The sequence below is a fragment of the Hydra viridissima genome, unplaced genomic scaffold (genome assembly GCF_058129835.1).
Source record: "Hydra viridissima isolate aposymbiotic clone 2 unplaced genomic scaffold, HvirCarnegie_v1 scaffold_4, whole genome shotgun sequence".
NCBI lineage: Eukaryota > Metazoa > Cnidaria > Hydrozoa > Anthoathecata > Hydridae > Hydra > Hydra viridissima.
Genome location: NW_028324303.1, coordinates 16,473,992 through 16,490,850, shown reverse-complemented (window position 1 = coordinate 16,490,850; position 16,859 = coordinate 16,473,992). Strand labels below are relative to the sequence as shown.

Below are 16,859 nucleotides of genomic sequence, written 5' to 3'. Positions count from 1 at the left end.
AACAAGATTTTCAAATTCTTGATGAGCTTGAATATAATTAATGCTGTTGAATTTCATTAGTTTTGAAATTGATAAAATGGATTTAGTTTTTTTATTTCCGTTACGGAAATTGCTAGAACGTTCAATCACGTTACGGAGTTTAATAAATTTTAGCCACCTGTTTAAACAGAAAGTTTTAATATGTTTTTGCTGGCTTTTTTTTGAGGGATAGATTTGAAAAACTATCAGCTATAAAAGAACAAGAAAACTTGTAAAGACAGGTTTATTTTGGAGAGAAGATTTTTGTCATTTAACCGATATGTTTGTTGCGAAAAAACTATAGTGTCTGGAAAATCTAACTAACAACTATTTTTCAAACATGAGTACAAACTTCAATATAATATCATTTGCTGATATGGTTAAATAGTATTGATTGTTGGTCGTATTCTAATGACCATTTTATCTCCATTTGTTTTTCTAATGAGTTATTAATAAATGCCAACTCACAACTAAATTATTGCAAATGAAGATCAACTAAGATTATTACAAGTGAAATATGTGCGGAGAGTTCAAGAGATTTGGTTTTCTTCTTGGATTACATAGAAGATTCGCAGAATATTCTTTTTTCTATTTTTTTTATAAATTACCACCTCATCTATAAGATAATTGGCTCAAGGAAAAGATTTGCGGCCTAAAAAATGTTGATAAGATACCTGTGCACAAAATTCTTCTGCCTTCACTCCACATAAAATTTGGCTTCATCAAACAACTTGTCAAGGCACTGGATTATAGGCGCAAATAATTTAAGGAAATCAGAACAATATCTCCTAATCAATTAGAAGCAAAAGATCTAGCTGGTGTGTTAACTGGACCTCAAGTAAAACAGATTTTTGCATCAGTTAGTCTTCAATAAAAATTGAAAGAAAAAGAAATAAGAGCCTGGATTGCATTCAAGCGTGTTGTTTACGGTTTTACGGGAAAAACTAAGAATGAAAACTATGAAGAACTTGTTGATGAACTACTTGACAGTAATCAGGATGCAGAATGTCGACCAAATTGCGCAATTTAGACTTTCATCTTGACTTTTTCCGTCCAAATCAAGGAGCTCTCTGTGAAAAACATGGAGAAAGGTTTCATGACACCCAGGTGATGAAGAAGCGGCAGCAAAGAAGATGGGAGGAAACGATGATGAATGACTAACTGGTTTTTTGACTATAGTAATTTCTCAACTAACAAAAGACAAAAACAGTCTAATGAACATCTCTGAAAATTTGATGTTAACTTATGTTATGTTATGTTCAAACATAAAAATTTAACTTCAAAATCAATGCAAATTAAATGCAGTTTGTCTATTTTAATTTATATTGTTTTTGTTTTCTACCAGTGGGATCAGCTGAACACGCTTCATATTGCCTATCTGCACAACCGTTGTAGCTAGAAAAAAACTGAAAGGATTTTCAGAATAAGCATGCCCAAACTTATCTAAGACTTCGAAAATTTCTGAGATATATTAAAACATTTTTCATAGATTAAGTTAAGTCCTTGAGTTTGAAGACAGTTTTTATAAAAACAATTACTAAACCTATAAATACTCATACAAATTATAATTAAGAATCTCTGAGAAATTCTGAAAGTTATAATTTACATTTGGATTATTTTGTAAAAAGTCGAGATTTTGTTAACAATATTTTACATCTCGTAGAACTTTATTCTATAGAAAATAATGATTTCATTGATATCTAAGATATTCTTAGTGTAAATGTTTATAACTGTTTTTGAATAATATACGTCTCGATAGCAAACTATATTTAGAATTTTCAGAAAATCGTAATATAACTCCAGACTATCTAAATCTAACATTTAAATATTTCGATTGATGTGTTTATGACATTGGTAAGTCCGTTAAATGAAATATAGATTTAAAATATGTTAGAGAATATTTATATTTTTGGTACTTTTAACGTTAAGGAAAAACTTTGATGCTCATTAAGCTTCACACAATGACATTTTTAGAACTAAGAACAAAATGAAAATTATTTATTTCTTTAAGTATATATTTGTACCAGATATATATAGAATATATTTTCTATATACACACTTTTAATCGAAATTTCCCATTGCTAAGCGTATGTATGAAAAAAGAAAACTTGCGCGGCTAAATAATAAAAATTTCGAATAATATTTTTGAGCCTGCATGAGGTTACCAAAAAGAATATTGGTAAACTTAAAAAAGCTTTATTTTTACAGTCACAATTTCATGGAATATTTTTTTTAACAAACGTCTTGTTTCGAATAAATTTACAAACAGAAGAAAAGCTGACATAAAAACGTTGTCACATTAAATGTGAATTTACAAACAGATGAAAAGCTGACGTAAAAACGTTGTCACATTAAATGTGAATTTACAAACAGAAGAAAAGCTGACGTAAAAACGTTGTCACATTAAATGTTAATTTACAAACAGAAGAAAAGCTGACGTAAAAACGTTGTCACTTTTACTGTGAATTTACAAACAGAAGAAAAGCTGACGTAAAAACGTTGTCACATTAAATGTGAATTTACAAACAAGAGAAAAGCTGACGCAAAACATTGTCACTTTTACTGTGAATTTTCTCAAATAGCGACTCAATCATGCAATAGTTATTTGTGGAAGAGAATTCACAAATTTATAGGGCATAACTTAAGAAAATTTGCTTTTCGGAACGGTATTAACAGGGTTCAAAGATATAAATGCCAAATGTTTTCGCCATTTAGTTAATGATTCATTGAAAGAAATGAGTGTTACCAATTCCAAATGTTAGAAATGTAAAACAGTATAATTACTTAAATGAAAACTTTTCTCGAAAGCTCTTGAAAATTAGGATTTTAACAAAACTTCAGCAAAAGGTTTAGACTTTTATAATAGAAGCTTCATTTAAAAAGAGACTATACGCACATGTAGCACTTTTAAAAACTCTTACCTCAATCTGATGTTAGATTCTTTGATATGTACCTAAACAATTTTTACAGTTAGTCAAAATCGCTTTCACTATATTTGAAATGTTTTATTCGTATGAAACAAAGAAATCTAATGTTTTCGCTGTCCATAAGATTAGAGTATGCTTCCCTACTTCCTCATGCTGAAATAAGTAAAAAGCTACCACTTTACAAAAAACTGGTTTTTTAGAATGTCTCTCAAGTCCTCATCCTTCGTTCTCATCTCATTTACGAGAACATGGATGCTTAATCAAAGGAGCAAGACCAGCAAAAATCTAGAAAATCTATTCTTTCTCAATTCTTCTAAAAGATTTGTATAGTTATGATTACCAGCAATAACCTTTTTCGGATTGTACATATGAAAATGATAAACTTCACCTGAATTATCTCTATATCTAAGAAAGTTTTTTAAAAATGATTTTTAAGTATAAGCACTTGAAGTTAACACTAATGCTAAAAACAAAAACTATTACACAATGCAATCTAAAGATTTTGTTAAACAATGCAATCTTAAGATTTAGTTTTATACTTAAACAAATTAGTAGATGTTGTTATCTTAGTATTAGAAAATTTTATATTGTACAGCAATAAATTTAAAAAACGCATTCAGAATTTTCGAAACAGATTTTAAAACTAGAAAAAATTTACCAAAATCGAAATATTTGATTTTCACTCACTACACCTAAATCTACACTTTTTAACAAAGCTAACAATGCATATCACAATCCCGGTTCTTTCAAATCAACAATTTTAAAATGCATCAGGAGAACCATGAGAATTATGTAAAACAAAAAAGTAAATGTAAGTAAGCACAAAATAGAGATAAAAAAGTTAATAATTTATTAACAAAAATTGATGCAAAAGAACTTAGCAAAGTTTTCTCAACATAGTCATTTGGTTCCTTTAATAACAGATGATAATAAATCAAGTGCAAACTTCAATACTAGTTTCTTTTTTTTCAAAAAAATATAATTTACAATAAATTGCGTAAATAAATCAAGTCTCTTCACAAATAAAACTTCTTCTGGAAAGTATGACCATGGCCTACTTTATACACGGCCGGATATGTTGCATAAATAGGCCGAAAATTAGAAGGCCAGTTTTTCAGTATTTTAAGTTTTTGTGTTTTAAAATGTAAAATAGTTTTAAAAGTAATGCTTAACGTTTCCTAAGTTTAAAGTTTGTTAAGTATTCCTTATTAAAAATTTTTTAGGTTAATTCATCTGTGTTAAATATTTAATTGGTAATTAAATTTTCAAATATTAAGTAAAAACTATATTTTACAATTCATTTCAAATATATAATTTTTAACATTTAAAATATAACAGATGCATTTATAAAATAGCATTTGGAGTTGAAATATTAACGATATTGAATTTATAAACAAATTTGTAGTTAAAACAATTTATTTGTATAAACAACTTATATATATATAAATATATATAAAAGAGTGAATATATATATATATATATATATATATATATATATATATATATATATATATATATATATATATATTTATATATTCACTACTTTTCTTATTTTCTCTTTTCTCTTTGTCTCCTTTTGAAAGATAATACAGTATCTTTGTGTTTACTCCCACTTACAATCTTTTGTTCATTATTATTAAAAATATTTATTACTGTTCTATTAACAAGAGAAAGTCCCCACTCAAAATGACTATCACAAAGAAATTTCTGGTTCAAATTATATTCATATAAAATATTTTCGCTAACTTTTCTGATCTCAAGAGTTTCCAATTTAAGTAGACTTTGTTTCACTGCATCAACATAGCAAAGCAACTAAGAACATGAGTTGCAATTAACTTTGAGGGAATTAAGAGACCTCCTCTGGATACTAGGTCAATATATTCTGTATCTATGTCAACGACATCACTTTTTAGCAATAAAGTACACAATTCACATTTCAATTTTTTAAGTAACTTTCTGCATATATATCCAGCAATAAAAATTGTAAACTCTTTACTGTCTTCATCTAACTCACTTTCCTGAATTTCATTATTAAAAAGTTCTGAAATTGAATTCAGATTCATATCCGAATGAAAAGGTTTTAAATCCATTTTCCAAAAGTTAAAGTTCTCTTTTAATAACAATCTCATTTGCAAAATTTTAAAACTGTAATCAGTGAACTGAAATGGTGGGAAAATGAACTTTTTAGTACTAATCAAATTATTTCTTAAGTTTTTAAGCAAATGAACACTATCATACATCAGATAAACTTTATGATCATTATAAGTGATAAAGAAATTTTCTTCTGGCTTATCTGACCCATAAATGCTAAGCAATTTTGAATAAGCTGAGACATTTGTTGGATGGTTGTCTGCAATCAATGCTCGAATGTTAAAACCTGCAGATCTTAATGTATTTAAACTTTCCTCTATTTCATCTTTAATGAAATCTCCAGTGATATTAGTCTCTGGGATGGCTTTAATTACATAAGGTATTGATTTCTTGAGGCCAACAATCATAAAGACAATTACTCCTTTGTAGAGATTACCGTCTTTATCTTGTCCAGTTAATCTGCCACTGTGGTATTCACAAGATTGCTGCAGATATATTTCATCAAAAAGAATAACACAATTATTGCTTATTTTGTCCTCGTTTAACAATAACTTTAATGATTTTATTGAATCAATTCCACCTGATACTAACTTCTTCAATAGTGACTTTGACGGTAAAGGAAGTTGTTCCAGAAGATGCGAATAAGCCTGAGATGATGAATATCTTTGCATTAGTGCAAAATGTAACACTTTTGAAGAATATGGAGGTCAACATTTGGATTTAAAAAAGATTAGTTTTGAAAGTTCATTAACTAAATAATAGGAATTTCCTTCAGCAAGGTTGTGCATTTAAGACACCAAATTATCTAAAATAGATAAACTTGTGAGTTTACAATTGTTGATAGTTCTAAACCAATGAGGAAGTGGAAGTGGACAACTTTTATAATGCAGTTTTACATGCAAATTGTTATCAACACTTATTAATTCAATAAAAGGAGTGGAGTCTACAAAAAACAAACGATAATATAAAACAAAACTTTCATATCTTTGAAAACTAAATCCATTTGGAGAGTTAGATTTATGAAGCATATCAATGTTTTTTATTTTATCCATTTCTTGAAATAATTGAATTTCATTTGGGATAGAAGAATCTCGTTTAGTTGGTGGTTTACGAAAGTTAGAAACTTTAGGCATTACAGAAGATGGAATACAAGTTTCTTCAGAATAAATAGATGGAACATGTTTTAACTCGTGTTTTAAAGTAACTCGTTTTCCATATTTTAAATATTTTTCTTCAAAATGATCCATGCAAATAACTGAATATTTTCTTGGTCTCCAATCTTTTCTGTTTACCAATTTAATCCATTTTTCTTCTTAATTAGTATCTTTTGGAAAACTAAAAACAGCTTTACTTGCATAAAGAGAGCTAGGTTCACTTTTTTAAATTTACAGCCAGTTCGACAATTAACCACAGCGCATTTATTTACCATATTTCTCACAACTAATTTGGAAACTTGATCAACACGACGTTCTTGGCGAAAAAAACTCTGAAAAACTGGCCTTTTAATTTTCGGCCTATTTATGCAACATATCCGGCCGTGTATGAAGTAGGCCATGGTATGACACTGAAAACCGGTGAATCTGGAAAAATGATTACCAGTGAATCAGGAAAAAAGAAACCCACCTTTGCTTATCAATTGTTAAATTTATTTGCAAACAGTAAAAATTTCTCCAGGATCAGTATAAAACATTACGCTAATGTTTATTCGATCATTCCTAATAAAACATAGAATCCGATTTTAATTCAATGAGAGACGAGTTCTTTAAAGTAACGTCTATACTGAAAAACATCTTTGAAACTAACATATGAAACGGAAAAGTTTTACAAACTTATTTCTTAATGATGTTCAAAATATACTTTTTCATAAAAAGGTTGTTAAACTTTAAGAGATTTAATAAAAGATAAACACTTAAATTAAAACTATACGCGCTTGAGCTCAAATACGCATTACCTAAAAGTGTTAGAAACATGCTTAACACTGATGTACTTATTTACCTGCATGTCTAAATTCTCAAGCTCGATTTAGATTATTTATAATAAGTATTAATTACTCATTAAATATTTTAATGTTTTTTAAAGTCAGGAGGTTTATTGTTATTACTATAATAAAGTTATTACTATAAATAGGAGGTTTATTGTTATTACTATAATAAAATACATTGAGCAATTAAAAAATTGCCGTTTTAAGTCTATGGTGCAATGTTTAATAGAATGTTTTTCAGATAAGAGAAATATTCATTGTTAATCAAGTTCTGGGTAATTGTATTATCTTACTACCCATTAATCAAATTATTCAGTTATTTGTAAATTGTTTTTCGTGTTTTTTAAAAATGTGACTGGTAATCTTTTAATATTCGGTGAACAAAAAACAAAATTAAATTAAAGGGAAAGTTTTTATCAATAAAAGTTCATTTATAAAAACCTTTTGTTTGTGACACAAGAACTAGAATTTCACTGAAGCACTGATAGCTTGATAGTTGATAGCTTGAACTTCTCTATTGCAAAACGATGAAACAAGGTGTTTGTTTAAAACTGAAAAAATTTTTTTTAAAGATGTAAATTGTTAAGTTTTCGAAAAGTTTAAAAATATCAAAATATAATTTTCCTACTTTCTTTTTCATTTTGCTTAAAATGTGTTCATTATAATTAAATTTCCAATCTTCACCGCTGTCTTAAAAAAGAACGAATAGATGTTCAGAGGTAGGAACTTTTAAATACAAGACATTAAAATCTGGAGTATCTTTTCGTAAATAAAAATTTTCATGCTGTTTCTTTTATTTTGTATGTAATATTATTTAAAAAAAAGATTTTATCTTAGGACCAGCTATCTTAGGATTGGCTCTAAAGAGAGCAAATATAAGGTTATTCTTGCCTCGGTGATTTTTTTATAACCTTTAGACTAAAAATGTTTTTGGATGCTACCTGGTTTGTGACATTCTTTGGAGAACATGTAATCCAACTCTAAAAAAATGATCATTTCATGGCTAGTTTTTTCTTATCAAAACTGGAACCATGATTTATAGCTTTTATTTGCCACATTGCTTATGGTTAATTGATCCATTTTTTCGTAACTTATCTTTCAAATCCTTTTAAAAACGTAAAATTCCTTAAATGTGATTAAATTTAATTTCTATAGAATAAAACAACACCAGATTAACATTTAGCAACTTAAATAATAACGGACCAATTTCATTGCACCACATTTCCCAGAGTGCTTAAAAATTAGTTGCGAAATGTTATTCTTTCAAGTAAAAATAGTTTGCTGTTTTTATCATATTTAACTACCTTTTTATACTTTAAAAATAAAAAACAACAACCGTTGGTCTATTTTGTAAACCTCAGCAAGTTTATTGTGTTTAAAAGTGTATTTAGCAAACGAAGTTTTGCCAAATAGACTAACGATATATAGAATAAAACAACAAAAGTCTATTAATATTTTGCACATGCACGAAGGATATAGCAAAGCCAGTGAAAAACCTACAACTAAAAAATCAGTTTTCAATCACAACTTTTTGATCTTTATGCATAAAATGACTAACAGTTTTTAAAAATATATCCATTTCAGGTATATAAATTGAAATTGTCCTATATAGTCAAAATTATTTTCCTCGAGCCAATGTTCGTTCGCTCTTTTCGACATGCATGCTGTTTTGTCCTACTTTCTCCGTTCATTCGGAGTAAGTCTCGTTGTGATTTTCGCTGACAGAAATTTTACAAAGATATTTTGTTGTTTTTCATCCAGATTTACTTCTAGCGTTTCAATGTGAGAAAACTATTATGTATTGTGGTGGTTTTAAGGAAAATATTAGTGCTTATTAAACATCGCCACTTCAATCCATTTATTTTGGCTTTCTAAAAATAAAAGTGCATACTTGCCTTCAAAAGGTCTTCAGAATACAAATATTGAACGAAAGGTAGGCCACTTACTCAAATGCTTTGTTAGACAGTTTGTCATTTTTGTGCTCTTTTTACATTTCCAAATTTGTTTCTCTTTTTGTTGGTCAATATCTAAAAACAAAACGCGAATGCTAGTTGACACTCTCATACTCACTAATCCATAATGAATCCAGTTTAATTCTTAAATTATCAGAGCTCGATATATGACTAGTAATATTACCGAATTCGCCTCGTTTTAGGATACTTTGCAGTTCTTTTTTATATTTTGGTTCTCGAACTATTTCATTTAGTTTCACTTGATTTGAACAAATGTCTGCGTAGTTTGCATAAACATTCTAACACGACTGACAAACATTTAAATGATCTTTTTCATTAGTGCCCAGTTATCATAAAATCGTAAATTTTTCAGACAGTTAATTTTTATTTTCCTACATATTTTTAAATATTGCTTTTTTATCATTTTGTTATTTTCCAATTTTCTTCTTTCCATTTAACTTTTATGTTGATTTTACGTCAGCACACTTCCTTAAACAGGTTTTACAAACTAACTCACTTTGGTCGATTGGCGCATTACATTTTCGATACAGTTCGAGTGGTAAGCTTAAATAGATCTTTCGAGCTATTTCTGTTGCGATAAGTATTTCTTTAATACTGCATTTTCAACGAAATGTTTTCAACTCAATATCCGACCACACCATTTGTTTATTTACATCGAGTTGTGCTTTGAAAATGTTTTTACTAGTTATTTGGTTAATCTGGCATTTAACTGACAATAACTGTCTTATGCCTAAAAGATTTCCTTCTTGCGTCTATATGATATGCATTGAAATTTATTGTTTCGTCTGTTTAGTTGCCGGTAAAATGCCGCTTGTCTTTTGCATGTTTTTGCTAAATATAGCTGGTTATTGCAATAAATTCTCAGTGCAAAAATTAAACTTATATACGTTTAATAAAAGTTTTGCGCGTTGTAGCGGTATAAGTGTTGATTTACAAAAAAAAACATATTGCTCTAAACATCCGAGGTGAAACAATTTGTTTCATGTTTATGTCTTATCTTCAAATTTTATTTCAAATGTTTATGAGAAGATAAAGAACAATCAACAGTTAATGTAAAACGGTTTTTCATATTTTACTAATTCCAAATGAAGAACAGTTATTTATATTTGTTGAGCTAATTGATTCCATTATAGAGTATAAATTAGTTCAACCGATTAAGTCCATTAAAGAGGACTGCTGAGTTCATCATTGTTTTTGGTGAAGTTAAGATTAAATGCTTTTATGTACATTAGGGCTGTTCATGTGAACACAGGAAAAAAAAATTTTTCTCGGATTTGAATGCATAGTTGTTTATTTTGTGCCATTTGACATAGTAATTAACTGTGGAAAAAATCTTTCCAATCAGATAATGTTTAGGGGGTGCTCAATGACCATAAAGTTTTACGAAAAACGTCAAAAACGTGTAAAAAGTTCCAAAGTTCCAAAAATTTCTAGAACCTGGTTAATTAGATTTTTTCCACTGAAATATTGTCTGATTGCGTGCTATATAGATTAATTAAAGTGCAGCAGATTAACTGTCATCAGGGCACCAGACTAAAAAATGTCTGCTAGTGTTTAAAACAACTGTGTTTATATCATTTTGTTAAAATTTGTATTCATAATTTTAATACTATTATTTAACTCAATTTAGAATTTATTCAAACAGAACAAAAAGGTTTACAAGTATAAATATTATTTTTATTTGGAATTTCAGTTTGACAACAAATGTATTAATATTTTGATAGTACCTAACCTTAGTAACCTATTACAGAAAACTAGCATGGTAGTCTGGTAGTGGATTGTTTGTTATTAAGTGCAGATAATAATAATTTCTAATTTGAAAATATTTATTTAATTTCTTTAGTAATAATTATTATAATATATTGCTGCAGCTGCATAAACCAACAACTGAATGATAAGTTTGTATAATATGGTATTGAGTTTTGATTTTCTCATAATATTTCAGTTATCATTGAAATGGCAGCATCATCTCGTGTTGCTATCTCTACACGACTTCAAACCAAAATCTTTTTAATTGGACAACCAGAGCCAAATCTTCCAGATAAAGTTCTTCCCTTAACATCTGATGTTTTAAAAACATTTTTTTATCATCTTAATTCAACCAAAAAGTCAGTGCCTGAAAGTCTTAAAACAACTGTTGATGAACTGATTATTATTTGGAATAAAGCCCGTATTCCGACAGCATTTCATCCGAATGTAGTCTTAAAGTTGAAAACTTTAGTCCAGGAATTTAAATTAATAAAAAAAAATAAATCCAGATTGTCAGATTCTCAGAAATCGAGAGAGAAATCATTTACAGACACCATTGGCCTACTTTTTGACATTGCCCACAAGGATGCTGAAACCATGATCAAAATTGAAGAAGATAAAGAATTTTTATTGGATCAGAGATGTCAGAGAAAAATGGTGATCTTTGGAGAGGACAAAGAACTTTCAAAATTAGAAGAAAGAAATGAAGCAAAGAAACAAGCAGAGAGAGAACGAAAGCTAAAAGAAGAGCAAAGACAATCTGGTGCGAGTGCAATAGTTACTGTTATTGAACCTTCACATGACGAAAGTTATAGTGATGACAACGATAACGATGCTGTTGATAATGACAAAATGGTTGATAGAGATTTTGAGATAGAAATCCCTGTTTATTACACACAACAAGTCAGTAAAGCAAGTTCTTCAGGGTCAGCTGAATCAAGTTTAGCAAGTACTCCAAAACGACAATGTATCTTAGATACAATTCTTGACTCGCCTGATGTTTCATCAGCATTAGACAGAATTAATCTATCTGACACAAAATTTACTATACTAGCAGCAGCAATTGCAAGGGCTGGTGGACAGAACCTCGATGATGGATCATTGTCACGTTCTACAGTCCGTAGAAAACGAACCTATCATCGATCAAATATTGAAGCCACTGTTTGAACTGAATTCTGCGATTTGGACAAACCACCATTAATCGTCCACTGGGATGGCAAACTGATGATAGATCGTACAAATTCTGCAGCCCCTAAAGCAAATGTTGACCGGCTATCTGTAGGTGTGACAGGTCACAATGTTGACAAAATACTTGGAATAGCAAAACTATCAGCTGGAACTGGAGAAGCCCAAGCAAAAGCAGTTATTCATCTGCTTAATTTCTGGGACATAATTGGTGATGTTATTGGAATGAGTTTTGATACTACAGCCTCTAACACTGGCTCCAAAAATGGTGCATGTGTAGTTCTAGAGAAACATATAGGTAGAAATTTGTTATATTTCGCTTGCAGACACCATGTTCATGAGATCATAGTAGCAGGAGTGTTTGGATCACTATTTGGACCATCATCTGGTCCCAACATACCTCTTTTCCAGAGAGTTCAGCAATATTGGCCCAAAGTTAATCAAGGAAATTTTAAACCTCTGGATGACATTCGAATGAAAATACCCCTGGTGCAAGAACTACAAAATGAAGTGATTGCATTCCTCAAAGAAAACCTGCATGTTAAAATGCCAAGGGATGACTACAAAGAAATCATGGATCTCTGTCTGTTAATACTTGGAAAACTGCCTGATCAAGAAGAGAAAAATTATCATTTCAAGATCCCTGGTGCTTATCACATGGCTCGCTGGATGGCCAAGGTTATTTATTGTTTTAAGATTTATTTATTTCGTGAAGAGTTCAAGTTGACCACAAAAGAGGAAAAAAATCTCTGTGAATTTTGCTTATTTGCTAGTCTGGTTTATGTAAAATCTTGGATATCATGCACAAATGCCAGCGATGCTCCAGTTAATGACTTGTTTCTGTTTCAGCAACTTAAGCAGTTTGCAGTTGTGAATAAAACGATTTCCGAAGCAGCAGTCAAGAACTTTCAAAACCATTTGTGGTACCTTTCACCAGAATTGGTCCCACTAGCTTTGTTTTCAAACAAACTTTAAACGGAAGAGAAGCGAAAAATGATTTCCAACATGAAATTTCACGGTGAGAACTGGTCTGAAAGGTTGATCAAATCAAAGAACATTGAAAGTCTAGAGAAGAAATCTCTGGACATGCTGGTGACATCAGTTTCAGCAAGTGCGTTGCGGTCAATGAAGGTTGATATTGATTTTCTGTTCAACAACGATCCAGCTACCTGGAATGATTCCCCAGAATACCAAGAAGGAAAAAATTTAGTATATTCATTGAAAGTAGTAAATGATGCTGCCGAACGATCTGTGGCTTTAATGTCGATGTTTAATGAATCGATTACAAGGAATGAATCTGAAATGCAGAGGTTAATTCAGGTGGTTGAGGATCACAGAAAGCGAGTGCCAGATGCCAGAAAGTGTACTCTGAAGAGTTATAGTCCTCGCTAGCATTAACATTGCACGAACTATAACATTACGATAATTAAATGTTAATTGCTCATATGTTTTTTTGTTTATAATTTGTATTTTAATCAATGAGAAAGAGTCAAAAATCCTAGTGTTTTATTTTGGAAAAATTCTGATATAACAAAAACCGCAGAACTTTAGTCGTATTGCAGTATTTTATTTCATTAATTTCTCTGCTAATAAACCAGTCTAAAGTGGATGTGGATTGTAATTTGTATTCAGAATTTAATATTTAGAGATAATTAAAACTGATCAAATCTGAAAAATCTAATTAACCGGGTTTTAGAAATTTGTGGAACTTTGTTACTTTTTCCATGTTTTTCACATTTTTCGTAAAACTTTATGGTCATTGAGCACCCCCTAAACATTATCTGATTGGAAAGATTTTTTGCACAGTTAATTACTATGTCAAATGGCACAAAATAAACAACTATGCAATCAAATCTGAAAAAAAAATTTTTTTTGGATAGCCCTAATGTACATGTACATAAACAGAAAGAATTGCATCATTGTTTAAAATTCTATGAACTGTTATATATAAATTGTAAACCTTAAGAGCATAATCAACATCCTCTTAATTACGCAAAAATCGTTAAAGGTATCAGTAATTCTATTGCATTTTTGTCTGTAACTTTGTTAAGCTAAATCTATATAAACTTCTAAAGTGATTATTAATGTCTTTGTATTTCAGGATATCCATTTTATTCATCATTAATTTCAAAAAAATCTGCTCTTTAGAAAAAAATCATAAACGGTTTTAACTTTAATAATAATAATAACAATGATATATAGAATACTTCTAATAATATTAACAGTAACAACATTAATAAAAATAATGATAATAATAAAAATAAAAATCATAATATAAATGATAATACTAATAAAAATAATAACAAAAATAATAATAATGATAATAATAACAATAATAAAAATAATCATAAAAATAATAATAAAAATATTAATAATAACAACAAGAATAACATTAAGACAAATAATACTAATAAAAATAAAAACAATAATGATAATAAAAATAATAATAGTAATAATAATAGTTACAATAATAATAACAATAATAATATTAACAATAATAATAATAATAATAATAATAATAATAATAATAATAATAATAATAATAATAATAATAATAATAATAATAATAATAATAATATTAATAATAATAATAATAATAATAATAATAATAATAATAATAATAATAATAATAATAATAATAATAATAATAATAATAGTAATAATAATAATAATAATAATAATAATAATAATAATAACTCTTTTAATAAGCGACAGGTTATTGTGCGCAAGCGCAGTTGGATTATGAAAATTTTAGAACTTTCAAAATGGCTACGGACCTTCGTTACAGAATGAATTTTTACTTAGCGACCAATTTTTCATTACTTATCGTGTTTTTTAAAATCGTCTACGTTGATAACCAGCTTTTAGGCTGTTAGTAGTGTCTCGGTAACTTAATTTTGTTAAGAAGTAAGTAAAATGAAAGGGGAATATTATTTTATGATTGAAGAGGATCTACCTAAAAAAACCTTTTCTTTGATTTGTTTACAAATTTGGAAGTCTTTTTACTTTTTTTTTGAGCGGTAAAACATAAAAGTTTTTCTACTTTTACTTATATCAATCTTATAACATTTTATTACTTATAAAAAATCTTAGCACTCAATTTTTTTTTCTTGTTCAAAATTTACATCTAACCATTGTTCTAAATTGATAACATTTTGTTTGTATCGTTTGTTAAATAAAAAATGTCCTTATGTAAAAAATTTACTAAATGTTTCTAATAATTTTAAATAAAATCTTTTACTTTATATGCAGTTTTATATTGATTTATTGGCTTAATTTACTTCATGAATATAAACACTACATAATGCATGTGGTTAAGTTTGACGGCTATTCACAAGAACTATCCAAAAAGTTTTACTATTTTTGAATGAAAATCCATTACAAAAATTTGAATCTTATTTACAGGGTCTGCGGATATTTGGTTGGGAATAAAAAGTATCCTATTGAAATAAACTAAAAAAATAACATTGAAATATGTATTCCTTGCCATGTTGTCTGATTTAGAGAATGTACACTCATCTAGAAATTTTCAAAACGTTATGATACCATTAAGAATGGGATCAAAAGAATGAAATTAACAAAACTTCTTTTAAATATGAACTGGAAAACTCATTATGATGAATGCTATTGTTGTCAGCAGGTAGAAAAACTCAGTAAAAGTTTAAATGTTACTAAATCACTAAAACAAAAATAAAAAGGTTATTGGTTGCCCTGGTATTGGTAAAAAAGTGCGGTCTTCCATAATTGCTTCCATTAAAAAAAGCATTGTGTCAGCACATGATTTGGAAAAAGATATTGAAGAACTAAAACAAGAAATCAATCCTCATTTAAAACTTTACCAGTGTAATTTTTGTGGTAAAGTATCAAAACAACAAGCAACTCTAAAAAAATGTGAACACTTATTTTGTTTTTTCTGTCTTGTGGAAAATATAAAGGTTAACCAACTCAATGAAACATTATGTCCAAAATAAAAACAGCTTATTTTACCTGAAGTTCATGAAAAAAAACAAATTCTCTTTTAATTATATTGACTGTTGCATGTATATGTAAAAAAAAAGTTTAATTCAATCAAAGAATATGATTTAGATATTAATCATAAGTGCATCTGCCTTGATAAATCATTAATAATACCACAATCAGCCCCATCGTTACCATCATCATCATCATCATCATCATCATCATCATCATCATCATCATCATCATCATCATCATCATCATCATCATCATCATCATCATCATCATCATCATCATCATCATCATCATCATCATCATCATTTTCATCATCATTTATTTGACAACAACATTTCTAATTTTAATCAAGTAATTTGTTTGCTTAAGCAGAGGCTTAAACAAACCAATTGCTGGAAACTCTTTACTCTTCCAGGTTTTTTTGCAATCCGCCCTTCCTTTAGCATCATATTCATGAACAACTTCTATGTATTGATGCAATATTTCATCAGCTGTTTGGCAACTTTTCACTGGTCAACTAAATATATATATATATACATTCTTGTATTTTAAAAAGATAATGAAAGTTCTGGTATCATGTCAAACATTAAAAAAAAAAAGGCAAATCACATAATTCAGTGAAAAATGTTGAAAGTGTTAAAGAAAAAACTAACCACTCTGTTTAGAGCAATTTCTAATTTAATTTGAGCAAAATTTTAGTTCATGGAAACTTTAAGCTAATTTTAAAAAATTAAATCTTTAAAGTTGATCAGTGAAAAGTTGCCAAACAGCTGAAAACATTGCATTTATATTTATCCTTGATCCTAAAATAGCACAAATCTTTATTGTAATAGCAAACAATAGAGAGACCAAATAAGAATACAAAGCAAAAGTAAATAAACCTGTGAGTGTAAAGAGTGAGAAGAGAAGTAATTAAAATTAAAAAAAAAAACACCTGTAAAACTAAACAATTCTTGCTATTGGTTT

The 16,859-nt window shown here is 28.5% G+C and overlaps 2 protein-coding genes across 2 annotated transcripts in view; one reads left to right on the top strand and one right to left on the bottom strand.

Annotated features, from left to right (window-relative positions):
- Window positions 1-16,859, bottom strand: part of LOC145182681 (E3 ubiquitin-protein ligase HECTD1-like) — a 232,973-nt gene that overhangs the window by 209,141 nt on the left and 6,973 nt on the right. The gene's annotated exons all lie outside the window — the stretch shown is intronic.
- LOC145199888 (uncharacterized) lies at window positions 11,741-12,945 on the top strand. Its single transcript, XM_090086475.1, has 2 exons — window positions 11,741-12,602; window positions 12,774-12,945. Exons 1-2 carry the CDS (start codon window positions 11,964-11,966, stop codon window positions 12,897-12,899), a joined length of 765 nt encoding a protein of 254 aa, XP_089942601.1. The 5' UTR covers window positions 11,741-11,963; the 3' UTR covers window positions 12,900-12,945.

Excerpts from the sequence above, each read along its gene's own strand:
- LOC145199888 (XM_090086475.1), top strand. The coding sequence starts at position 11,964 with ATGATAGATCGTACAAATTCTGCAGCCCCTAAAGCAAATGTTGACCGG. Across the intron at positions 12,603-12,773 it reads TGGCTCGCTGGATGGCCAAG|CAACTTAAGCAGTTTGCAGT; the intron begins GTTATTTATTGT and ends TTTCTGTTTCAG.